We start from the raw sequence: 25364 nt of genomic DNA, 5'->3' as shown, positions 1-25364 counted from the left end.
TCACGGACTGGCTTCTGGCTTCTGAAAAAATGTCAAACTTTGTTTTTCTTCCACTTTGCAAATCTTTCTGGTGTCGGGCACCACAGCCCCTCTTTCCCACGGAGAATGTGGCCAGCACTTTCCTGTCCGGACCTCAGGTGAGGTGGCAGGGTAGAGGGGTGGGGGGAGTGTCGCAGTCAGCCTCACCTACAGCCCGCCCGGGAGGCAGTAACGCAACTATAGAGGTGATGGGGAACCAACACAAACGGGTTTCACCCGGCCAAAATACATGAATCCCTAACCCCACTTCCTTTTGCAAACTCCAAGCAAACACACAGTGAAGAGCCCTGAAGGCCCGGAAGCATTTTGGGCTTCCAGGTCAATGCAAACAAAGCTGGGCGTGGGGCTCCTGACCCTGTACGGTGTCCTGCTCTCCTTCCTGCCTCAGCCGTAACCTGGACTTCAGAGATCACCTGGGTTGAGAAAAGAACACCAAGGTTTGAGTTTGGACGGTCGTCCCTCTGGGCCTGTCTCCTCTCTGGGGATGGGGATGGTTACACAGAGATGTGGCTGTGAAGATTCAGTGGGACACTCAGGGGAAGCGTCCCATCCAGGGCAGGCTGCTCACGTCCTCGTCCCCGTCCCTTCTCTCCATGCTGCTGGGAAGAGGCTGGGAGGAGCCCAAAAGCCCTCCCCTCACTCCCAAGCCCAGAGGGTTGTGCTCCCCCTTCAGGCCTGCCCGGTGGGGTCGCTGCTCTCGCCTCCAGGTCCGATCCCACCTCCTACACTGTGGCCTCCCTCAGTCCCGCCCCCCGTGTTCTTTTGAGGATCCCAAAGGAGATAAGGCTAGGAAATCTGGAGAAGGAATGTGAGGTCTGCGGGAGTTAAGTCCTTTTAAGAAGAACTGGAGGTGACCCCGGCTGCCTTCCTCCATTCCCCTGGGGCTGTGGACAGCCCTCGGGCCCCTGGCTCTGCGGACCGTCCAGCCCGGAGTGTGTCCCGGATGCAGCGGGGGGCTTGGAAGCAAAAAGTCAAGCTGGAGGGAGCTTCAGAAAGGCGGGCTGTGAGGGCGTGGGGAGAGGTTCGCCAGTGGGAGGTGGTTCCCAGGATCACGGCGTCATTGCGGCCTTCTGGCGGGAGTTCAGCTCGTCCGGGCTGGAGGGGAAACGTGCCTGGTGCATGCAGAGGCTCCGTGGGGCTTGGGGTCAGCAGGCCGAGGCCTCAGCTCAGTTCCATCCCTGCAGGCTGGGAGGCGTGAGGGCAAGCCAAACTGGGAGAATCCCAGAGCTCCTAAAACCTCTTCCAGAACAGTCCACACAAACGTTAAAAGGCAGATTTCCTAAGGCCAGTTCCGTAGATTTCCATGCCGGTAGTCTTTGGGGCCTCCCCGGTGGCTGAGCTGGAGGGCCGAGGAACCGCTCCTGAAGCTACACGTGCGCACACGCACGCGCACACACGCATGCACACACACGCGCGCACACACCCACCCACCCACATGCACGCACGCGCACACACCCCCACACGCGCGCACGCGCACACACGCACGCACGCGCACACACGCACGCACGCGCACACACACGTACTCATGGCGGGAAGTTCGTCCTGCGGTCTCACTAGGCTCCCTCCTGGTGTGCAACTTGTCTCTTATCCAGGGTTGCCTGGCATCTCCCAGGCGGCCCTTGGGCAACAGTAACCATGGTAACCAGGGGGCGTCCGAGCCTGGCTCTTGCAGGAGTGCCTGCAGTTGGACGTCCTCGGCCCGTGCCAGGCCTTTGAGGTTTCGGGTTCTGACTCTACGGTCCAGCCAGAGTCAGTGAAGAATCCGGCGCCCTGGCGGGGCTCAGGCTTTCGCGAGCGCGGTTCCGGGTCGAGGCGGGGGTTCGGGTCCCGGAAATCTCTGGACGCCGCGAGCGTCCGCCGGAGCCGAGGGGCGGGGCCAGGGGCGGGCATGGGGGCGGGGCCGCGGCTCCCGCTCGCGCGCTCTCTTGTTGCTATGGTAACGCATCAACATCCAATGCAGGCTGCCGTGCCGGTGGCAGAGGTGGCCGAGGCGCTGAGCCCGGGCGTGCCGCTGAGATGGTGAGGTCCCGGGAGGACCAGGGAGGGGGCCCTCGTGTGTCCTTCACTGGGTTGGGGTTCTGAGCGGGGAGCGCGGGGAGCTGGGGAGGGCAGAAGATGAGTCAGGGTCTGGGGTCCGGAAGGGCCAGGGGCAAAGAGGACACGCCTAGAAGAAGTAAGGGAAGTCCCGACGAGGGTCCACTGGGGGAATTGGGGGTGGGGTCGACAGGGCTCGAAAACGTGGAGGGGTGCTAGCCCGAAAGTTGCCGAGAGAGAGGGATGCTCTCTTCCCTCTCCGTCAGCCTAGAGCCTCCACGGGCTGGGGACAGTGGGCGGTGATGTGGGACAACCGCCGCAAGGAGGCTACATGCGGGTTATAGGACCTGCTGGGCCACTGCTAGCAGAGTGACAATGCGTAAGTCACCTAATGTCCCTGAGCCTCAGGTTTCTCTTCTGTTGGTGGGACCTTTGTTCCCACACTAGGGCTCACCAAGTACTTGTGCATGAATGAACAGGTGGGGAGGTACCAGGTTTGAAAGGCCCTGGGGAGGGACCAGGTCTGCTCTAGCAGGCCTGGGCTTCCCTGGGGTGGGGAGGACCACGGAGTGGTGAGGGTTGACAAGGGCACCAGGCCCGGGAGGAGCTGTGAAGAGGTGTCCGGTTTCCAGTAAGGAATGTGTTGGTCCCTGAGGGATAAGGGAGTGAGACAGAAGGTAGGCACTGGAGCCTCGGTGTGTTGGAAGTGACGTAAGAACTTCTGGGGCACACCAGGGGGCAGAGATGGTGACCTGGGTATTCTGTGGACACATTTCATGCCCATAGGTCACGCTGCTTCTCTAGGACCAGTGGTTCCAATTCAGGGCCCCCAAGTAGGGATTTCCAAGAACTTTGTTAATTATACACAAACTAGTCTCCAACCAATGCATCTCTCAGTGTCTGAGGACTCCTTGCGGTGTGGCAGTGGGGGCCCTTCACGGATCTGTTTTATCACATAGTTATCCCGGGCTCTCCCCGGGGCTTCCTAGGTGCAGGGTGTAATCTGTTTATCTGGGACAGCCTAGCGTCACCTCAGGCATCCCGGCTGGCATCTAAGGGCACCCAGTAACGGTTACTTCCTTTCTTTCCAGTTTAAAACAATTCATATTTTCCAGTGCAAATGAATCAGTTGCACTTGGGCTGGACTTGTGGGAATTAGCAGATCGGGCTTCCCCGCCAAGGGCCACTCAGGGCAGGGGTCAGCCCACTGTCTGAGCACTTCTGAGATCCCTTGGACAGGACTGGGCCTGCGGGCACCTCTGAGAAGCAGTAGGTGGAGATAGCGGTCTCCGCCTCCTGGCAGGCTGTGTGTGCACGTGTGCGTGGGTGTGGCTGCTGCTGACCAGCTTTTGAGTGTGTTTGGAAGGATGGGGAGAGGTGCTGGCGGCCGTGGGGAAGGCGGGGGCCCAGGGAGGCAGAGTCCCAGGACTCTTACGGAAATGGTGAATAACACCATCCTCCAGAAGGAGGCTTGGGACCTCCGTACTGACTAGGATGCTACCTTGTCTCCCATTTGAGGAAAGAGGTGCCCTAAGTGGATCACTCAGTAAAAGGCAGGAGCCGCGTGCTGGGGCACCCTCACCTTCTGGGTAACCACAGCCCACGGAAAGGGAGATAGCGTCGGGCTGAGAGCTGGAAGCTTGCCTTTGCTGGCCCCTGATGAACCTATAGGCAAAAGGAGAATGGGGCAGCAGGGTGAAGAGGACGTCCGGGGAAGGACGCCAGAGGTCTTTGTTCAGTCGGCAGGTGTTACCATCACGTCAGGGAAACTCACCAGCTGTCCACACCACTTGTACCAACCCCTTCTCACCGGATTCGAGCTGAACGTACGGGATCGGGGACATCGAATGCTGCTGCTAAGGGCTACACCCTTCTGTTCAGAGTCAGGGACTAGCCCCAAGGCCAAGTCTGTTTTCAAATAAAAATACAGTGTGTTACCTACAAAAATAGTTACCGACTCAATGGCAGAAAATTATTCTCTATGGGAACCGACGGAAGATAGTAATGCTCACCCCAAATTTCTGTTCAATGTTGTTTGGTGAACATTCTTTTAATATGCCCTTGGGGTGCATACCCTTCAAACAGACATTTTCGCAGGAAGAACTTTCATGGGTCTTCTCATCTGCTTTCTTCAGATCTTAATATGTTCTGGAGATTGTCCTGTATCAATGACAGTGAAAATCATCTGACTGACCCGCTCATCTTTTGGCATTGGAGTCTGTCTCCCCACATTCCTAGCAGTGGCCAAATTCCTGCGGTCCTGGGATGGGAGGGTATTCGAAGGGAGGGAATTAGCTGGGTCAGCAAGATGAGAACATCAAAGCAGAGCTGGTGTCTTTATCTGTGCCCCGTCCTCATCTTTGCCAGTGGAACTAGGAACTAGACGGGCTTGTCTCTGGGTGCTGCTCACCCTCTTGGGGACATTTATTTGGTGATCCAAGAAGTCACACCAGCCCCTCATTTCCTGAAAGAACCTTTTGGCTACCCTCTCTGGCCTAGAGGGATCTAACTTTCCATTTCTGCTTGGCTCTTCATTTTTTTTGAGTGCTGTTCCACAGTGACCTCCCTAATTCTTCTTGTTGCTCTTGGCCAAAGTGACCATTCTAACCATGGTGCGTGGCTTGTGGCTTCAAAGTCAGCATTTCCTCAGTGAGGTTTCTCAGCCACCCAACCCAAGACAGCACAGTGCCTCCCTCCGCCCTGCCCACTGGCCACTTCTCTGTGGTCATCTCTTTTCCTTCCTCTGTTCTGACTTCTAGGCTCTGGCGGTGGACTGTCCCTTGAGTGGCTTCCTCTTGAGCTGGGTGCCAAGGGTATAGGAAAGAGGTAACTCGGTGTCAGTCCCAGAGGAGCCTGTCACCCGGTGGGCACCCGAGCAAAGGGCAAACCTGCAGGAGCCCTTGGAAAGAAACAGGAGAACACATGCAAAAACAGTAATAATACTTTCCATCTGCCTTTCAAAGCCCCGTCACTGCGTTATTTTCCACAGCGATTTGGAAGATGTAGGGTCGGGGAGGGGCCTGGAGTCAGGCGTGTTCTGGGGAAGCTCCCAGCTCAAGCTGGCCCGTGGCCCTCGAGGGGTCACCTTTCTTGGTTCCGTTCATTCGCTCTTCATCAAATGCGTGTCGAGCTCCTCTGACGTGCCAGGCACCCCGGCTTTTTCCATACTTAGAGACAGAACTCACCCCGTCCCTGCTGATCTGGTATCTTCCACCTCTCCTCCTCTCCCAGTGCTTCCCCTCAATCCCACCTACTGCTGGGTCTACTCGTTTCCTCTGGTTCTATTTTTGGTGGAAAGGGGAAGCAGTGGCTCACCACTAACCATGCAATAACCCTTCCGAGTCTGTTATTAGGCGTCCTCGGGGCTGTTATATTTACCTTTTAATAAACCCAAGCTTTCCTGCTCTGCTGTATTGGGGCTGCCTGGGGCTCTAAAGGGAGGCTCCCACCTTACTGGCCAAGAGCCAGTAAGCCTCTTGCTGGCTGGGGAGGCAGAGAGGGGCCAGGCACGCGCGGTGGTACTCAGCTGGAGAATAAACTGGTTTAGCGGTGGAGCAGGTGCTGGGGAGTCTGATTGGTTAGGGCGGACGGGAGAGAGCTTTGGAAACACACTGTCCAGGGCTTGTGACCTGGAACGACAGGGTCCGTCTCCCTGTCTACACTGTCCCCTTGACGGCTGCTGATTCCCAGGCTCGGGAGACCCCGAGTGGGTAGCTCATGCTGCAGGATATCTTAGCTTAGAGACTGGGGGACAGGATGTCTCCTGCAAAGGGAGATTGGGATCAGCTTGAGAGTAAGGTGGGAGATGCCCTCAGTCCTCGCTGAAGTCACCTGCCAGAGACAGACTCCTCTCAGGGCTGAGCTGGGCTGTGGGAGTGGAGGTTGCCTAGTGCTGTTAGGTGCAGACAACAGAGCCAGAACTCTGGTTCAAGTACAGGGGCACACAGGGAGGGGGCTTTGGAGAGTTTGCTGGCTGGGAAACTATGCTTGGAAAATGGGGACAAAGGGAGGCCCTGCAACTGGAACCGGGGCCAAAATCACAACCCAGACCCGGTCTGCTGAGGCCCCGGGATGCGCTGCGGCCCGCCCAGTGCTGGTGGCTTCGTGGGGGTGCTGCCGTGCGTCCCTATCAGCACGGTTCCCCCAGATCCCGGCTGCGGCTGCTGCGCTGCCTCCACCAGAGCTTCTTTGGGCTCTCCGGGTGCCGCCAGCTCCCCTCCATCTCCGGCTCTGGAGATCTGGTTGGTGAAGCCAAGGCCCTGTGCCCAGGCTCCTACATATCAGGGTTTACCCGGTGCTTCCCCTCCGTGGTGTCCCCACATGCCCACCCGCTTCTCCCCAGCACGGGCTGGCGAAGTGTCTACCTTGCCCAGAGTCCTGCCGGCCTCTCGGTACGGATGAGCCGACCTTTCTGCCTCTCCCTGCAGCCGCTGAGCACCGCTGGCGTCCTGAGCTCCGCCTCCACCGCTTCCAACAGGTCGAGGAATAGGACGCGCTATCGGACCAAAGCCGTGAGCTCCGAGGTGGATGAGAGCCTCTTTGGAGGGGTCAAGGTAACCGTCCCCCAGCCCCTCCCGGCAGCTGGCTCGGGGGGCAGTGGCGGACTGGCACTGCTCAGGATGAAGCCAGCCCTGGGTGAGCCGTCCCCTCCCCAGGTTGACTCTCAGAGGGAGACCGGAGCAGCGGGACCCTGGCACCTACTGGGGCCCTTGTGAACGGGGGCACCCGGCTCCCTCCACCCCTGCAGTCTTCACATCTGCCCTGGCTGTTGTGATGTCGGGGTTGGGGGGCTCTGCTGCAGAGAGCAGATGGCGGGCCAGTGAGTGCCCCGGGAGGAAGGTGTGCGAGGGCCACGGACTGAGCTCGCAGACCCGGAGCTACGCATGGCCCCCCAACCCGAGACAGCGTTAGAGACAACCACAGATCCTCCTCTCCCAGTGCTCCAGTAGCAGGGCTCATCAGCTCTGGGAAACCCCGAGCAGGTCTTCATGGGCCGGTGTGGTCCTCCTCCATGCGGAGGAGGAGAGCTGGCTAGAGCATGACTCGGACTGTTCTCGGTGCGCAGGACGTGTAGCAGGTGAGAAGGAGGAGAGGCAAGGACGGAGGAGAACGCGACACGGAGAGAGGGCAGTGAGAGACAGAGAGACGGACGGAGCAAAGGACGGGAAAGATGCCAGCAGCTGTGTGAGCGCCAGCACGGACGCCTCTGCATGGGCAGGTGGCGGGAGGCAAGCGGATGTCTGTGCCCCTCGCTGTCCTCAGAGCTGGGGGCATCTGGGGGGCTCAGCTGGCTGAGCATGTGACTCCTGGTGTCGGCTCTGGTCTGATTTCGGGGGTGTGAGATCGAGCCCCCACCCGCCTGTCAGCTCGGTGGTGTGACCTGTGATCACGGGAGTCGGCTTGGGGAGGCCTTCTCCCTCTGCCTCTGCCCCCCCCAACCCCTGGGTGCTCTCTTTCTCTCTCTCAAGTAAATTAATAAATCTTTAAACAAACAAACAAACAAACAAACAAAACTTTCCAGAGAGTTCAAGACGGGCACCTTTCTCCATTTATTTTTTTTTCTTATTTATGTGTTTATTTATTTATTTGGGAGAAAGAGAGAGAGAGAGAGATGAGCGAGCACACGGAGGGAGAAGCAGGCTCCCCAGTGAGCAGGGAGCCTGAAGCAGGGCTCGATTCCAGCACCGGGGCCAAAGGCAGATGCTTAACAGACTGAGCCCCCTAAGTGCCCCGCTGTTCTCCATTTAGAAGACCCCCATCTGTGACAGTTTTCTATCGACGGGGAAGGAATCGAAGGAACACACCCTCACTTACAGACAGGTTCTGATTTGGGCCCGTGAGGTGACGGAATGTTTTGGAAATGGCCAAGTTCTCCAGGTGTCCGCCGTCCAGCGGGCTCGCGGGAGGGGCCCTCGGAGACACACGGGTTCTGGCCCTTCGGCCTCCTTGCTGGGGGAGTCCGAGGTCTCTCAGCTGGCAGCAGGGGGCAGGAGCGGTCTGTGGCGCCCCCGAGGCGCGCCCTCTTGGAAACACAGGGACAGCAGGTGGCAGCAGCGCTCTGGGGAACGGTCTGTGCAAAGGGCGCTCAGGACCTGAAGGCCCTCCCCGCCCCCCCCAGGCCAGCCGCTGGCCTCCACGCAGGATCACGGTCATTGCATTCTTTAGACAAAATTCTCTCCTGTGTCCAGAATTTTCCTGAAATAAGTGGTTTCATTTTCTTATTATCTGACTCCTTCATGGCCGGAATGTTTTGAAAAAAAAACAAAAAAACAAAAAAACAAAGCAAAACATGCATTTAATATGTATTCCCGCTAATTCTGACTCCCTGACATGCTCACCGCATTCCATTTGGCCATTTCTAACGTCCTCCATATGATTTTTTTTGGGGGAACCAAAGTAAATTAATCATAAGGAAAGATTAAAAATTTCGAATATCATAGATCGGATGAATCTGTAACAAATTGTATTATCTCAAGCCACAATGTGGTCCGAGAGAGATCATTATTTCTTCTTTCCTATGGAGCAACGAGAGAGGGGGAGGGGGAGCAACGAGAGACCCCAGATTTTCATCCCTGATGGTTTTAGGTTAGGAATGGACACAAGCTAGCCACTCCCCTCCCCATCCATCCAGGACTATCTGCATGAGACACAGGAAGGCCCTGCTCTCAGATGGGCTGGTCAGGAGGAACGCACACAGCCATAGTCAAGGGCAAAGCCGTGTGCTGCTTCCTCAGCGCCCTGGAGACTCTCGGTGGTCCTGAGGTCTGGGCCCCAGCCAGCCTTCTCTGCCACCGGATGGGCTGGAAGAAAGCAGGGAAGGCTGCCCTTGAGGAAGTTGGGATGGACCCGTAGGATGTGGGCTGACCAGCTTCTAAGCTGTCCTTCCTGACCCCACAGCCTCTGGCCCAGAGCAACAGCCCCATCGTTCTCCTCCGAGATAAGCATGCCATTAGGAAGACCCTCACGGCCCTGGGCTTGGAGAACAAGCCGGAGACCATCCAGCTCATCACCCGGGACATGGTCCGGGAGCTCATGTGAGTACCCAGGGCACAGTGCCTGCCTCCGCATCCCGGCCTGCGTTTCTGCTGAGAACCTGAGCAGGGAGAGTAGCCATCTGGTCTCTTCCAGAGAGCCCAGCCCCACTCCTTTCCTATTCATCTCCCCCGTTCGCTTCCTGGCTGTCCTTCCTCGGCATCTGGCCTCTCTCGTTTCTCTGCCTCTTGTATCGATTCTTGCCTTTGCCTTCGATCCCCAGCTCCTTCCTCTTTCCTGTCTCCTGGCTGTGGAGGGACCCGTGGGACTGCGAGAGGCACCGTGCTTGGTGGGTCCTCGCTGAGCCCTCCTTAGTGCTCTTGGTAAAGGGAAACGGTCCAGATGAGTCAACCCCTTCTGGCTGCACCAAGGATCTGAAGTAAAGGGAAACTGACCAGATGCTAATCGGCCCCCTGGCTTCTTCCCAGGCTCTGAGGCCAGAAGAGAAAGTTCCCCGGGTCTCTTGGGTTCCTTTGGGATTGGCTTAGCCTGGCTTCCTGACTGGACCTGCCTCCTTGCTTGGCACCCCTGTGGGTTATCAGCAGTGGGAACTGAGCTGTCGCTGGGCGCGGGTTGGTGGGGGGAGGTGAGCTGCTATCTTGGAAACCGTCCTCCCAACTCTGGGTTCGCCCTCGGGGAATCTGAGCTCCCAGGAAGTGCCGTCTGTGTCACGAGCCCAGGGACACGGAGCGTGGTCTAGTCAGTCATGGTGGCAAATGGCCATTCATGGTCCGCGCCGTCCTGCAGCCCCCTGTGGGGTGAAGGAAGGGTTCCTTCTTGGAATGGTCTAGTCCGGCAAGCGTGAGATCCGTCCTGGTCATTCCAGGTCCCATGCCAAGCCCCGGATCCACTCACTCACTCATTCAGTCTTCCTCCTGGACTGCCCCCCAACACACACACACACACACACACACACACACACACACACACACACGTTTTGCGAGATGAGGTTTCACTTCCTGCCTCAGACCGGCTGCGTCTCATTGCTGTGTCCCTGTTAAAGAGCCTCACCCAGAAGCAGCTTCGTCCCTGGCCCTGGTGCTGCCGTAGTCTCCACCTCCAGTGCCTGTCGTTTGTTTGTAATCATTATAATTAGCTATTGGTTTGTTGAGTGTGCTGGGCGGCTCGGAGGAGAGGTACCCAGACATGCCTCTGACTGTTGTTGATCAGAGATTTTAATTAATATTTAGGGTTCAAAGCTTCTCTCTGGGCCGGATGGACAAGCATGCTTGGGTTTCTCATAGCATCCATTTCAAACTGGGCTGGCGTCCTGTCATCCTTGAGAAATAAGCTATTTTTAAAGTCTAGTTCACCAGTGCGGTTTTGAGGTCTCCCCCTGGGCTTGGCGCGGCGCCGGGGGGCTGTGCGGCCACTGTGGCCAGTAGAGGCTGCGTCCTGGGGGAGCACACAGGCCATGCCTGGGGGTGGGGGACACAGCCCAGTCCATGAGGGCAGAGCGTGGTGGCCTCCGAGGAGGCTGGCTCTCGGCCTGGCTGGGGAGACTGGCCTATGTGCACTTGGGGGGGAGGTTCTCTGATGGGTGCACAGAGAAAGTGACACACATACTAGGCCTTTTAGTGAAAGCCCTTAAAATGTCTCTGTTTAGCTCATCCCTCACCTGGGACCCTTTCTCCCCGGTGGGCCAGGGGTGCAGCGGGCGGTCTCTCCTGCCATTGGTGTGGCACTGTGGGACATGGGCCGTGATGGGGGAGGGGTGATGGGGGCCTGAGCACCAGCAACACTGTGCTGAGAGCTTCCCTGCGCCTCCCCACTGACTGCCATCCCCTGGGGCAGCGTTCCCGCCAAGGATCCCTCTGGGGAGTCCCTCATCATGAGCCCTGAGGAATTTGAGCGCATCAAGTCGGCATCCCACGTCCTGACCAGAGAAGAGCTCGAGGCCAGGGAGCAGGCCTTCAAGAAGGAGAAGGAGGCCATCGTGGTAGCTGCCCTCCCCCAGCCCTGATCTCTGCAGATGGGAGGGGGGAGCTGTGGTCTGGGGGCCCTGGAAGGAGGTGTGAGTGTGTGCCTCGTGGAGACCAGAGACGTGGTAGAGTGGACACCAGGTGTGGGAAGAGCTGGGGGCCAGGGGTGGGGTGAGGAGGAAGCCAGGCTGGGAAACTTCTGGGTTCTGCTAGCAGGACAGGCGAAGCCACATGGGGGGGGGGTCCCACTGGTAGCTGGGCCAGCGCCCCTGGCAATCCCCCGCTGATCCAGACCGTCTCCTGTAGGACGCGGTGACCAAGCGCAAGAAGGTCATGAAGCAGAAGGAGATGGCACGGAGAAACACCGAGAAGCTCAGTGACCTGGAGGAGGTGGCCCAGGAGAGGGCCCAGAGCCTGCTGCAGAGAGCCAGTGTGCTGCGCATGGAGCAGGAGGAGGAGCTCAAGGACATGAGCAAGGTGGGGACATCCGTCCTTCCCTCCTCCAAGGACTTGCGGCCACTCCCCCTCCCTCCTCTTGGGCTCTGACAGCCTGGCTCCGGATGGACTTGGGGCAAGGAGGGGGTGACGGGTGGGGAGGCTGGCGGAGGGGGACTATTGCCGCCGTGAGAGGGAGGACTGGCCCTGCTGCGTGCTAGCTGTGTGACCTTCAGCAGGTCACTCACCCGCCCTGGGCCCCATTTTCTTCATGGGTCAGACCACTTAGCAGAGCGATTGGTGGGGAGAACTGAGCTTTGCCAAGTGGGGACCTGCCTTCTGTTTCTCTCCCGTGGGCTCAGTCGTGGCTGCATGTGGGGGGCCTGGGAAACGGGCTTCTCCTCAGGAAGAGGAGAAACCAAACTAAGTGAAGTCCTTCCTTTAGCGGAGAGCGAGAAGACCAGAGGCTGGGGTGGATATTTTGGTACTCATTTGTATGTGGTTCACTTCCCAAGCAAATGAACCCCGCTGACTCCCAACCCCGTCATCTACACCTTCTCTCCCAGGCCAATCTGTCCTCATGCCTCCTCTTGTTCTCTCGTTCTCGTGGATGGCTGTCCCCTGACGTGTCATGTCAGGCTCTTCCAGCTTAAAAATCTAGTGGCTTGGCCTCTGCATGAGGATTTTAGTTTCCCTGAGAAGTAGAGCAGATGTTGGGGTTCATGGGTCCCTAAGGGGGACCTTGAATCTCTGTAGTTTTATGGAAATTTTATGTGTATGTATAAAGTGAATCTTAAGGAGGACAGAGCCCATTGCTTCCCTCATACTCTCAAAAAGTGGTCCATGGCCCCCCAAATACGAAGGCCTGACGCCCCAAAAGGTACTCTCGTGGCTTCTCCTTGCACGGACTAGCACTTTGCAGGAGCCCAGTAAGTGCCAGCACAGAGCTATAGTCAGGGCACGGGAGCAGAAGAACGCTCTTGCTCTCACGGGCTTGGGCATGGCTGCGCATGTGTCTAGCGCACTCCGTAGCACCTTGCTCCCGTTTCCCCCCTCCAGCTCCCTCACCCCGCGATGCGTCCCTCCTTATCTTCGTGCCTAGACCCGGTGCCACCGTGTCATTCCACCCCCCCCCCCAGATCATCCTTAATGCCAAGTGCCACGCCATCCGGGATGCCCAGATCCTGGAGAAGCAGCTGATTCAAAGAGAGCTGGATGCAGAGGAAAGGCGACTGGACCAGATGATGGAGGTGGAAAGGCAGAAATCCATTCAAAGGCAGGAGGAGCTGGACCGGAAGAGGAGGGAGGAGAGAATCCGGTAAAGGGGTGGTTTTGGCATCTCCCTCCCTGTCATTTTCATGCTTCTTTAGGTCCAGGTAGCCTTGTCAAGGGGGAAGAGAAGAGAAATAGTCATTGCCACCATCTATTATGATCTCAAAACCTTATGAAGAGATTCATAGAACCACAGACTTTCTTAAAGCTGGTTCCTAAGATCACAACAGGTGCATGACAACCTGGCCCCAGTGCAGCCTCACTCCCCGCCTTTCCCTGCCGTCCCCTTTGCACTCTGCTGTCCCCCAGCACACCTGGACTGCTCACGGTTTATGCTGTGGTCGTTCCTTCCGCTTTTAGTACACTTGTCTTTCCTTTTCCTCTGGAAAATGCTTTCTCTTCTTTTAGTATGTGGCTTTGCTGTTGCCTCCCCTGGAAAGCGCTCTCCCCCTAGCAGGCAGGCTTGGGGGCTCCCTTCCCTGTGCCCCGCCACACCGTATTTATACCCCAGCACATGGCTCCTTGCCCTGGGACTCTCTGGCCCTCACCGGAGGCCTGCGTACTCACGGAGGACAACATTCCTGGCTTGGTTCATTTCCGTAGCTCCTGGAACTAGCGCACTGTTTGGCCTGTGGCAGGTGCTTAACACACATTAGAGGGATACATTCAGTCCCCTTCCTTTTGCAGAAAAGGACAAGTAAATTTACCCGAGCAGGTAAGTTATTTACCAAAACGACAAGTAGATTTACCAGAACAGGTAAATTACAGAACCACAGGGTCCCGGGTCTAGAACGTCAACCATAGAACTCGAGCGTGACCTTGAACCACCCTGACCGGCTCTGCTCGCTCTGATTCTGTGCTCTTGAACCATTCATCTCTGTACCTCCAGTAGGTACCTGCTCGACTGTGGCAGGCTCCCTATAAATGTGGATTTAATGGCTAAGTGGCTCTTCATCTTCTGCATAAACATCTCCAATTAAAGAAAAATCTCTGCCTCATTAGGCCACTCTAATGATCTGAGCTGGTCCTTACACTGAGCCCCAGCCTGCTGCCATGTAACTCTTTTACTCATTCCTCCTGCATATTTCATCTGGAGTCATGAAGCCATTCAAGTGCTCCACCTGAACAGGCACCCCATTGTCCTTCCTCTTGATTCTTACCCTACCCTGTGTCTTCTCTCATTCTCCCAGCCTTTACTCATACATCATGGGGTCTGGGTGCTTCCAAGTTTATTGTCATCCAGCAACACCTAGGGAGTCACTGGCCGCAGCACTGATTGTAGACTCTGGGCTCTCTGCCTTTTACTGTTGAGCACGGGCCTCGCTGAGTGGGGAGGCTTGTTCAGACCCAGCCCTGTCCACCCGCAGTGGGAGAACCGTGGCACGTGATAGTGAACGAAGTGGGTGTGGGAGGCGGGTGGGAGACAGGACACACTAGGTGCTAGCAGAAGCCCCGGAGGAAGGAGAGGTCCTGGGCTTTCTAAGTCTGTGACGTTGGCAGAGGAAGCTAGCTCCCCACAGTTGCTCTGGGAGGGTTTGGGAGGTGGTAGGATTTCAGAAGCTCTTGACACACTGAAAGGCAGAAGGTATGTTGCTGATGTGGGGTGCCCTCTTGGGCAAACAAACAAAGGCGGGGAGTCTCAAGATGGGCAGCTTGCGAGAGGAGAGGACAGCCCCTCACGACACTCAACACTTGAGGACTTTGGTCTGGGCTCATGTGTAGGAGGCGCTTGTCCAATTGTCCCTGCGACACCTCCCATCTTGGTTATTTGGGTGGAGGTTGGAGCAGAGAAATGTGGGTGTGGGTTTCTAAGCCCCTGCGGTACTATTCACCCCTAGAGGAAGACGGCACATCGTGGAGCAGATGGAAAAGAACCAGGAGGAGCGGTCGCTGCTCGCGGAGCAGCGGGAGCAGGAGAAGGAGCAGATGCTGGGATACATGGAACAGCTCCAGGAGGAGGATCTACGGGTAACGGGCTGGACAGATAATGCCAGATTCTACCAGCAAAAGTGACAAAGCTCTCCAGGATTTGGGGGTGTCAGGGGGTGGACGGATTTGTTGTCAGGCCCATACTCACTTTGCAAAACCATTAATGTCAGCTTTTATGGCCATGTTGAACGTTCATCTGGCTGTGGCACCATACTGGGGGTCGAGCTGGGATTTGGACAGCTACTGTCTGCCTCCCGGGGAATTGAGGTCTGAGACCAATGCGTCCATGGGCATGGACACAGAAAGGAAATACACAGCTCTATGCATTGCACCAGGAAACATAGGGATGTTTCCTGGTCTTTCCGCAGCTGGTTAGAGATGTGATACATTTTGTAGATGTCTTAGCCCTCCCTGTCTTGGGCTCAGGCTCCCTGCTGTTCCCTCATATCAAGTACACAGTATCTGAGTGTGGTTAATTGTGTGAAGGAGCCAACCCCTCCACCCCCACTAGTCTAGATAAGATTAGCAGGCATATCCATTGCAAAAGAAATGATGACAGGCCTGCTCAGACCAAGTAGACTTGAAGAAATCCTCTTCTGTTTGCCTGCTCCTGTCTGTTTCAATACAGGGACCCCTCGCACGTGGGGGGCCGGGCGAGGCTTGGGGTGTTCATTCTTTCTGTCCCCCTCAGTTCTTTTTTTTTTTTTTTTTTTTTAAAGATTTTATTTATTTATTTGACAGAGAGAGATCACAAGCAGACGGAGAGGCAGGCAGAGAGAGAGATAGAGGGGGGGGGGAGCAGGTTCCCTGCTGAGCAGAGAGCCCGATGCGGGACTCGATCCCAGGACCCCGAGATCATGACCCGAGCCGAAGGCAGCGGCCTAACCCACTGAGCCACCCAGGCGCCCCTGTCCCCCTCAGTTCTTTACCTTTGAAAATTTTTATACACACAGACACATTGAAAGAATTGTATCAGACCCGTCCACGCTTCACCTAGATTTCATGATGAAATGAAGGTGAATCTGCCTTCGTTGTTTGTCCCTTTTCGGGGCATTTATGTATTCTGTTACTGTTAAAGTCTTTGACAGTGAGTTGCGGACATCTTGAGACTTTGCCACTAAATGCTTCAGCCCTCATCTCTGAAGAACAGAGATGTTCTCTTACCAGTTCTCTTACCATTACTGCTGTCTCATTCCCTCCTCCAAAAATGGAATCCAATGGAATCCAGTATCATTTAATGCTTAATTCACATTCAGATCTCCCCAATTGTTCTAAAAATGTACTTTTAGTTTTCTTTTTTTCCAGCCAGGATCCATTCAGGTTCCCTGCCTTGCATTCACCTCTACCTCTTTCATCTGATTTGACCTAGAATAATTCTCTCGTTCCTTCCTTCCTTCATTTTTGGGCACCCAGGCCAATTGGCTTGAAGAGTTTCCTCCATTCTGATCTGTCAGATTATTTCCTCATGGTGTCATTTGATTAGTGGGACATGTATTCTTCAATTTTTCTCCTCTTCCCCCACGTTAATGGACAATGGGGTTGTCATCTCCCAGTGATTTGATGATGGTGTGGAACCAACAGAAACAACAACATGGAAAGTAAATAAATAGGCAAAGAAGTAAGTCAATACATGATGGAATATTTGTCCTAGATCAGCATTTGGCAGGTTTCCCAGTTGTGCTGGTCAGTGGGATCAAATAATTCGTGGGTACCAACGGCAGGACTGACTCTGATGGGAAGCTGGGAGAAAGGAAAGGAAGAAAGGGAGAAGAGGGAAAAGGAGTGGAGAGTCACTGGGCCAGGTGGGGAAAGGTGGGGTGAGTGAGAAGTAGGCACGGGGAGAGTGAGGGATTGCTGGCTGCCATGAGTCACGCACCAACAGCCGGGTGGGAGGCAGGCAGCACCGTGCAGATATGGTGCAGAAGGCTCTCCAGGACGTGGCTGTGAGTCAAGCTTGGGGAGAGCCAGCCGAGTTGTCTCCCGATGAGTCAGGGTAGAAGCTGGCCTGAGGAGGAGCTGGAAGCAGAGGGTGGGGCATAGCCTTTGAGGAATGGAGGGAGCTGGGAACAGTGTGTGTGGGGAGTTGCTGGGTGGAAGAATTTGAAGGAGAGTTGGAGATTGGTGGGAGGTTATCGGTAGGCCAGCTGCCAAAAATTCTACATTGGGGCCTGAGAATGTGCTCTTCCGATCATCTGGGGGCTTTGAAAGGCTCAGGATCCTTCCTTAGAAGGGATCTTGTCACTCAAGGTCACGCTGGTACACTGACCTCCATCATTCATTGTCTTTCTCTGTGTCTGCTGTTTTTTTCCCCTTTTTCTCACATGCCACTCATTTTGGTTAACCATTTCCTTGTTTTAGTTTATTATTTATTGTTTTCCTCTCATTGGGCTATGCATGTTGCCAGGGAAGACAGGGAGTGTGACATGGTCCCCATCCTCTGGCTGGGACAGGATAAACACACAGGAAGGAATGGGGACCGACAAGGCAGTGCCTAACCAAATCCCAGGAAGTATGGCACCGTCTTAAGTGCAGAGGGGATTCAGAAATGAAGAGAGAACTGGAAGCTGGGGCAACGTTCCCGAGAAGATTGGAACTTTAATTTAGAAAGACCAGGTTTCAAAATTCTGGCTCTGGATTTTGCTAGCTGGATGGCCCTGGACAAGTAAATTTGGGGCCTCATTGTCTTCATCAGCACGAGAAAAATAACAGGTTCTTCCTTTCAGGGCTTGGGGCTGTATCTGGGTTTCAGAGATAGGCTATGTAAAGTGCCCAGTGAATAGAAAATACTCATTTAGGGCAATACTTCATTATTTCACTCATCACTATTGAACAGAGACCAGAAGCCAGGGTTTGACGACGAGAGGGAAACTGAAGGCAGGAGAAAAGACCAGGAACAATGGGTAGAACTTCGCATGACATGTGGGAGACACTGGGGAGAATTTTAAGAGCCTCCACTTCCCTGCGAGTGTGTAGAAATCATCTGAGCCCGTTGCCACCAAGCCAGGTGGGTACAGACCGAGAAGAGGCCATTTGGCTGCGAGGGTCATTGATGACGCTTGAGAGAGCTGCTTTACCAGAGGCTAGTGGCAGCAGCTGGCTTGCAGATGTGCCCCTGCCCTTGAGTTTCTGTCCTCATGGGCCAGGGTCTCTGGGTCTTGTCCCCTTCTACTTGGAGGCTCTCTTCCTTCTGATGCCAGGACATGGAACGGAGGCACCAGCAAAAACTAAAGATGCAAGCTGAGATTAAGCGCATTAATGATGAAAACCAGAAACAGAAGGCAGAGCTACTGGCTCAGGAGAAGCTGGCGGACCAGATGGTGATGGAGTTCACCAAGAAGAAGATGGTAGGTTTCTGATGCCTGGGACTTCTGGCCATGGGGAGTGGCCGGCTGAGATCTAGGGAACTCACGACAGAAAGCCATGTGTCTGTTCCAGAATTCGTGTCCTTCGTTCAAGGGCCTGGCTCCTTCTTCTCTTCCTTTTGGCCAGTGGTTCATTAGGCTAGAAGGGACACCCAAATTAGGGCATTATATCCTCGTTAACACCTTTGATTAGAAATTGAATGAGGGTCAGTTACAGGCCGGGGAGAAGATGAAAACTATTAGGGAAAGTAAAGTTTTGTGGATTCCTCATGGAAAGCATAATTACATCCCTAGTAATCAGAGGTCACCCGCCCTATACATTTCTTGTGAAAATTCTGCTATTGGGCATCCTGTACTGGGGGCTAGACTTTGAGAGGAGAGCTTCTCCCACCGCGGCTGTGGGAGTTCTAAGCACAAATGCACTGCGGGACAGAGAGCGACGCCGCTCACAGGGACCCGGAGATGCTGCTCTGACTCAGGGGCCAGGCTGAGTAACGGAGTGACTGGGGGCAGTGAGGAGTGGAGGGCGAGAAAAGCTTCTAAGCCCGGTTTAGATGGAGTGAGTATGGGGTTACATAGAAAGAGAAGGACTGAACGTGGCAGGAATGTTATTCAGTTCTTCATGTGTTGGTCCTGCCTCCCCTGCTAGTTTTGAGGCTCCATGGTGACAGAGAGCACATCATACTTTTCTCCGGTAGGGGTGACAGGCAGGGAGACGGGTGCGCTCCAAAAAGGCGTGTTTGATATGGCCATATGCTCCGAACGCAAACCTCAGAAAATGAAGCTCAACAAAGTGTATGTTTGGGCTTTGGCTTCGTATCGGATGCTGGGATGTGCAGGCAGCAGAGCAAGAACACAAGACAACACAAGACGGGACAAGGGTGGCTGGTGCCTAAGAATGATCACCCAACTGCCATTCAGTGAAGGTGAAGGCTGTGCATGGGCTCTGTGCTAAGTGCTTTCCCTGTGGGTCTCGCTGAGCCATTACAACCCCTTGTAAATCCTGTCACTGAGTGATTCAAAATATCCTATATGCTTCCCTGTGTGTCCAGTATGAGCCTGGGCTGGATAATGGTGAGGACTTTGGGCAGAGCTCAGCCACCGTTTCCTGAATGGGTGAAGGTGGTGTGATGAGCCAGTCAAGTGCAGGAGCTGGTGAACAGGTTGGCTGGCTGCAGCAGACTTGATGATGGTCATGGTCAGAGATGAGGTGGTGAGGAGGCAGGTTGCTGAGAGCAATTGTTGGGGGATACCTTGAACCTTGAGCAGAGCTGGAAGCATGGAATGAGGAGGAATCACCATAGATTTCTGAGAATAGGGCCTGTCTTCATATGTGGAAAGGACATCGGTGGGAGGAGCCACTGCACAGGCCAACCACTGCCAAAGGGTTGGGCACTTGGGCATGCCCACAGCCCGCCATAAGTACCAAGTATATCACAAGTCCATCCCTGACCTCACAGTGGTCTCTGTTCTTGTAGCCGGGGCTGCCCCTTTAAAGCTAGGGGCAGAGATTGGTTGTGGAAACCTCCAGAGTTCCGTGCCCTGCCGTCTTCGGGGTAGGTGGAACAGAGACCAGCTTTGACACACAGCTCACAATCAGGCAACTCGCTGGGCTGCCTGGAGTCTGGGCAGGTAGAATGATGGTTATGGAACATTGTTTAGGGGAGGATCACATTTCCACTCAGCTCAAGCCATTCGTCTTATGACTACCAAAGGATGGTGGTTGGAAGGCTGGGTTTGGGAAGATTTTAGGGGTATGTCTGTTCTTTCAGAGAAGCGGCAAAGGGAGCTAACTTTGATGGTTCACTCCTTTCATATCTGCTAACCGCAGTGGGACTGCCCAAAGCATGGTTGGCCATTCGCCCAGGGACTAATGAAATAACTTCCACCTGCTGCACTTTATAAGACAGGCAGGCTGCCACAGTTGTTACTTGTAGAAACGTGACCCAGTGGCCTTGAAACTTAGACATTGTCTGCAATGCAGTGGAAGGGACATGAAGGCTGGGCTCAGGATACCTGTGTTCAAATCCTTTTTGGTAGTTGACTAGTTACGGGATCTTGGGCAGGACCCTTGATCTATATGAATGTCAGTTTCCTCATCTATCAAACCTGTCCCACAAAATGTTGTAGGGGCCCTCTGGGATCATATAGGGGGAAGCATTTTGTAAACAATGAAGCATTTTGCAATGCTAATTGACCTTGTTCATGCATTGCTAGTTATTTTGCCCTACCTTAAAAAGAGTCAGGGAGTGATATGGGAGACACTGGACAGACTGTGGCAGGAACTATGTTTCTCTGCAAGGCTGGGGCAAGGGGAGCCGATCTACAAGACCTTTTCTTCCTGGCAGGCTCGAGAAGCAGAGTTTGAGGCTGAGCAGGAGAGAATACGGAGGGAGAAAGAGAAGGAGATCACCCGTCTGAGGGCCATGCAGGAGAAGGCCCAGGATTACCAGGCAGAGCAGGTACCTTCTTAGTCTCAGCTTCCTTGGGCCTCTGCAACCCCTTAACTATTCCCTTGACAGCCTGCAAAACCGACCTGAAGGACAGAGATGTGGACGAGGGGGTGCAGGTTACCTAGACTTGAGTCATCTGAGGGCAAAGGGGTGGGCTACCCCAGTGCCTGGCGCAGCGAGAACAGGGCAGGCAGGGTGTTATGTGCTGAAGGTTCAAGAGAAAGCTTTTGGCTGCTATGTAAAGAACTTTCGACCTTAACTCTCACTGGAAAGTGTCACCAGAGGAACTGTGGTGTCTCCATCATTAGCAGTTTTTAAAATGAGAGGTGACTGCAGGATTGCCTGGAAGTGTTGGAGATATAGGAAAAGAACTGGGATCAGTGGTGGGAGAGGACAAGCCAAGACACCTCAGGGTATCTATCAACCAGAAAGTTCTACAAGAGTCCATGTGCTCTACCTTGCACTCCACCTTGCTCTGTACTCTCCCTTGTACTCTCCCTTGCTCTGTGCTCTCCCCTTGCTCTGTACTCTACCTTGTACTCCACCTTGCTCTGTACTCTACCTTGTACTCCACCTTGCTCTGTACTCTACCTTGTACCCCACCTTGCTCTGCACTCTACCTTGTACCCCACCTTGCTCTGTACTCTATCTTGTACTCCACCTTGCTCTGTACTCTATCTTGTACTCCCTTGCTCTGTACTCTACCTTGTACTCCACCTTGCTCTGTACTCTACCTTGTACTCCACCTTGCTCTGTACTCTACCTTGTACCCCACCTTGCTCTGTACTCTACCTTGTACCCCACCTTGCTCTGCACTCTACCTTGTACCCCACCTTGCTCTGCACTCTACCTTGTACTCCACCTTGCTCTGTACTCTATCTTGTACTCCACCTTGCTCTGTACTCTACCTTGTACTCCACCTTGCTCTGCACTCTACCTTGTACTCTTACCTTGCTCTGTACTGTACCTTGTTGCCAGGGAAATTCACAGCCCTCCTCAAAGGAGGCTGTGTCAGATCCTGCAGTTGGCGTCTTCCTAAGGTGCCCCGTTGGTACCGAGGTCAGTTTGCACCCTCGCAGGTCTCCCCACCTTCCCCTTTCCCAGGACGCCCTGCGGGCCAAGCGCAACCAGGAGGTTGCAGACAGGGAGTGGCGCAGAAAGGAAAAGGAAAATGCACAGAAAAAGATGGAGACAGAGGCCAAACTACGTAGCAGCCGGCTGGAGCAGGTGGCTTTCAAGGAGCACAGTCTGGCCGTTCAGGTGCAACGGGACCGGGATGAGTTCGAGAGGATTCTTCGGTAGGTGGGGCTGGGCACCTTGGCTTCCTTTCCTTGTATTGTGGCAGGGATGGCCTCTACCGGGCGGAGAGGACCTTCCTGGCATGTCCGCAGATGGATGTGTGTCCATCTCGCCTGGGGTGGTGGAGTCATGCCAACGAGATGACCAGCTGAAATGTGCAAAGACGAAAATTGAAAGCCCAGAATTTTCTGATCAGAGATTTGGAAAACAGCACCTGGACATGTCTAAGGAACTGGGTATTACTGGTGTGAGTAAAAGTATGTACCTTGTCCCTCTGCCCTACCCTGCTTCCACGTCCCCCTGCAAGTTAGGGATGAAGCTGCAGCAGGGAGGTTGAGGAGAGACAGAGAGACGTTCCAACACCAAGGGTCTGGGTCACTGGAGAAGAGCCTGGTGTGGGGGCTGGGGTCTTTGCCATTCATTTGATAAATATGTATTAAGCACATAAATTCAAGACTCCGTGCTGGATTGTCTGGGAGGTATTGGAGGTGAGCAAAAGGCTGTCCTTGCCCAGTCATGTGGGAAGAGGCAGAAGACTCCTATTTGGAGAGACCTCACCTATATTTATCCATCTGGCCCAGCTTGCCTACTCCTCATCCTTTTATTTTTGTTCTCTTTTGGCTCAGCGATAACCCCCACCCTTACATAAGTGGAGGTGAAGTGCTCACACCGGTCGCTCTCCCCGCCCCGCGTCCACCCCCAGAGCTGCCAGCAGCCACAGCTGCTCTAGCGTCCATCCGTCAGATCTGCCACCACCAGACCCGGCCCCTGGGTGCTCCCCTGGCTCTGTTCTGGCCTTACTGGGAATGACTCCTTTCTTGCTCTGGCTCAAAATCTGTAAGATCAGAAACTTTCAAAGGAAACAAACAAAATCGGAAGGGGGAGTGTGTAGATACAAACTTAAAGAAATTCTGTTCAGGTGAGCAGAGACGCGATGGTGCAGCTTGGCTTTCTGGCCTACCCGCTCTCAGGCCTTGGCCTTGTCCCAGGTACTTGCATGCCAGGCCGGCTCTGGGCCCCCTCAGCCCCCCCCCCGCCCCGTCCTGGGCCCCCAGCTAGAGGCAGAGCCAACCTGTAGGAATCTCCATCCTTGCCAGAGCCAAGTTCCTGGTCTTTTACTAGGGCCCCTAGCCTGCGCCCACTAGCTGCGGCGCCCTTTGACTCTGTAGCTTCCCTGGTTGGTACCAGGCCCTCAAGGGTCATGCCATGGTCTCTGGAAGCCTGCTGAAGGAGGCAGCTTCCTTGATGGCCCCACAGATTCCGCCCCTGGGCTCCAGACTGCCTTTCAGATGTCCGCCATCACTGACCTCTATGCTCTTGGACACCCGTGTTGCCTTTAGCAGGGAGTAACAAGTATTAATGAAAAGGAATTAAAGGTCCTACTTTTGTCACTGACCCATTTGTCCCTTCTTCACTTTGTTTGCTCAAAGCATATGCACTAGCCAGTTAGTAAAGTGAGACCAGCCTTTGGAGACATTCCGCTTCACCTGATCTTCTAGGTGAGCGTCTAGACCTGGTGTCTCTGGGGCCATGTGACCGCCAGCGCAACTGTCTTCAAGCACTCCGAGCATCTCTGCCATAGCCAGCAATCCAGGTTTTCCTATGTCAAAAACATGACCTTGTAGATGGCCTCTCTAGGGGCTTCCTGCTTCTGGGGAGAGGGATGCCTTTGCCAGGCAGCCCACTGACTAAGCAGCGATAGCTGACCCACCCTACCCGGTGGCTCTTAGAGATGTCCAGGAGCTCCCATAGAGCCCTGAGTCCTGGGCTCCAACCCTACAGATTCTGATGTAACTGGTTTGGGGTGAGTCCCAGACAGCTGCAGGTTTTGGAAGCTCCCGGGTCCCTGTAAGGCAGCAGGCTCCAAGGTCATGGCCCTAATCCCATGAAGTGACCAGACTTTTCCCCATTCAGATTTCTAACTGCCTGCCAGCCCAGGGGCTCCCTAGTGTGACATATGGGCTTCCATTTCCAGCCTGTTTTGCTGTCGTGAAATAACACTATTCTCTATATAGGAAAATACAAGGGCAAGGCCAAGAGGTGGGGCTTCCTGTTATCACGGGGGTGTCTGAGTGGTTGTGGTTTGGAGTCTAAACAGAGAGGAGTGAGGAAGTCGGCAGGTGTCTCCTGGCGGACTGGGGGGTCTCTGTGGCAGGTGCAGCACTGGGAGGTGGTCCTGGGCAGCTGAGCTCAGCGTTTCCCCTGAGATATGAATACATTTCATTCGAGGTTTTTTGGAACCTGTCTGGCCCACATCGGCTGCTTTCTCCAGGGTATCGGGGCACGTGAAAACCCCCTTGTGGGGAGCTTCCTCTAAAGAATCTGGAGAGCTGGAGGAGCAGGAGCACTGAGAGGTCCTGGGGCAGCTCCTTCCTCCTTCCAGCACTTCTGAGCATCCCCTTTGCAGTTTTGTTAATGTCATTGCTATTATTCGTGGGAAGGGAGGAAGGGAGACTGAGAAAGAACCTACCAGCTAGAGAGGAGCTGTGCATTGTTGCAAAAGAGAAGAGCTGGAAACATAGTTTCTGATGGGTGAGCCCCTGAGTACAGGCCAGATACGTAATTTGCAGGGCCTGGGGGGTCCCTTGTTCAATAAGTATTATGAATTTCAAAACAGTGATGGAAGAGCAGTAAAGCAATGTGAGGCCCTTCTAAGCATGGACATAGAGTCCTGTGCCCACAGCGCCAGGCCTGGCAGAGTAGAGGGGCCGCATGCCCAGAGGCAGCTTGGAGGCTGATGTCTGAGCCACAGAAGAGGGTGGGAGTGGGCAGGGCTCTGAAGCACGTCCCCTGTAGAAGCCCTTCCGGAAGGCTTCCTCAGTGCCTCTCCTCACTGGGCCAGCTCAGCCTAGTCCATTCGGCAACCCTTGTCCCTCCTCCAGGGCTCAGAGAGAGCAGATCGAGAAGGAGCGTCTAGAGGAGGAGAAAAAGGCCACGGGGCGCTTGCGGCATGCCAACGAGCTCAGGCGCCAGGTGCGCGAGAACCAGCAGAAGCAGGTGCAGGACCGCATTGCCACTTTCGAGGAGGGCCGGCGCCTCAAAGAGGAGGCCCAGAAGCGGCGTGAGCGCATCGATGACATCAAGAAGAAGAAGATCGAGGAGCTGAGGTGCGCTGCAGTTCGCGCTGCCCACTGCCTCTCCCTGTCTCCCCCTCCACCCCAGGGCAGGGCATGTGGGAGTCAGGGGACCGAGGGGGTGACAGGTGCTCTGGGAGGGCCCTTTCTCCTGAAAGGGGCTGCGACTGAACGCTCTGGGACGGGGGCTGCCTGGCTTTCTGGGAACTCCGAGGCGGGGGGCTGGAGCCTTGGGGGGAATGTGTTTGGGGGGTGGATTGTGGGAACAGGGGTGGGGGCAGTCCCCCAGGTTCTGTAAACCCCCACAGGGCCTGCTTCCTGTGGCCCTGTCACACCTGCCCTGTGTCCCCCTGCAGAGCCACTGGTCTCCCTGAGAAGTATTGCATCGAAGCGGAGCGCAAAGCAAACATCCTGCCAGCCACCTCTGTGAACTAGGGGAGCCTCGGAGTCCCCGGGGATGCCCACGGGAACAGGCTTTGCCCAGCCTCTGGGCGTCCATAACTGCCACTAACC

The 25364-nt window shown here is 55.0% G+C and overlaps 1 protein-coding gene across 1 annotated transcript; it reads left to right on the top strand.

Moving 5' to 3' along the window:
* The first annotated feature begins 1972 nt into the window (after positions 1 to 1972).
* Positions 1973 to 25364, top strand: LOC111139035 (cilia and flagella associated protein 45). Its single transcript, XM_022491131.1, has 12 exons — positions 1973 to 2058; positions 6551 to 6626; positions 8971 to 9107; positions 10900 to 11044; positions 11334 to 11504; positions 12602 to 12780; positions 14573 to 14702; positions 17861 to 18007; positions 20374 to 20487; positions 21583 to 21776; positions 24660 to 24884; positions 25208 to 25364. The coding sequence occupies exons 1-12, from the start codon at positions 1973 to 1975 to the stop codon at positions 25284 to 25286; spliced, it is 1683 nt and encodes a 560-aa protein (XP_022346839.1). The 3' UTR covers positions 25287 to 25364.

This window comes from Enhydra lutris, unplaced genomic scaffold (genome assembly GCF_002288905.1).
Source record: "Enhydra lutris kenyoni isolate GAN:26980312 unplaced genomic scaffold, ASM228890v2 scaffoldscaffold94, whole genome shotgun sequence".
Taxonomy (NCBI): domain Eukaryota; kingdom Metazoa; phylum Chordata; class Mammalia; order Carnivora; family Mustelidae; genus Enhydra; species Enhydra lutris.
The sequence above is the reverse complement of the archived record's forward strand: the minus strand, read 5'-3'. Positions and strand labels throughout refer to the sequence as shown.

Coding starts and splice junctions, on each gene's coding strand:
- LOC111139035 (XM_022491131.1), top strand. CDS start 1,973: ATGGTAACGCATCAACATCCAATGCAGGCTGCCGTGCCGGTGGCAGAG. Junction 2,059..6,550: donor CCGGGCGTGCCGCTGAGATG/GTGAGGTCCCGG, acceptor CGCTTCCAACAG/GTCGAGGAATAGGACGCGCT. Junction 14,703..17,860: donor TCCAGGAGGAGGATCTACGG/GTAACGGGCTGG, acceptor TTCTGATGCCAG/GACATGGAACGGAGGCACCA.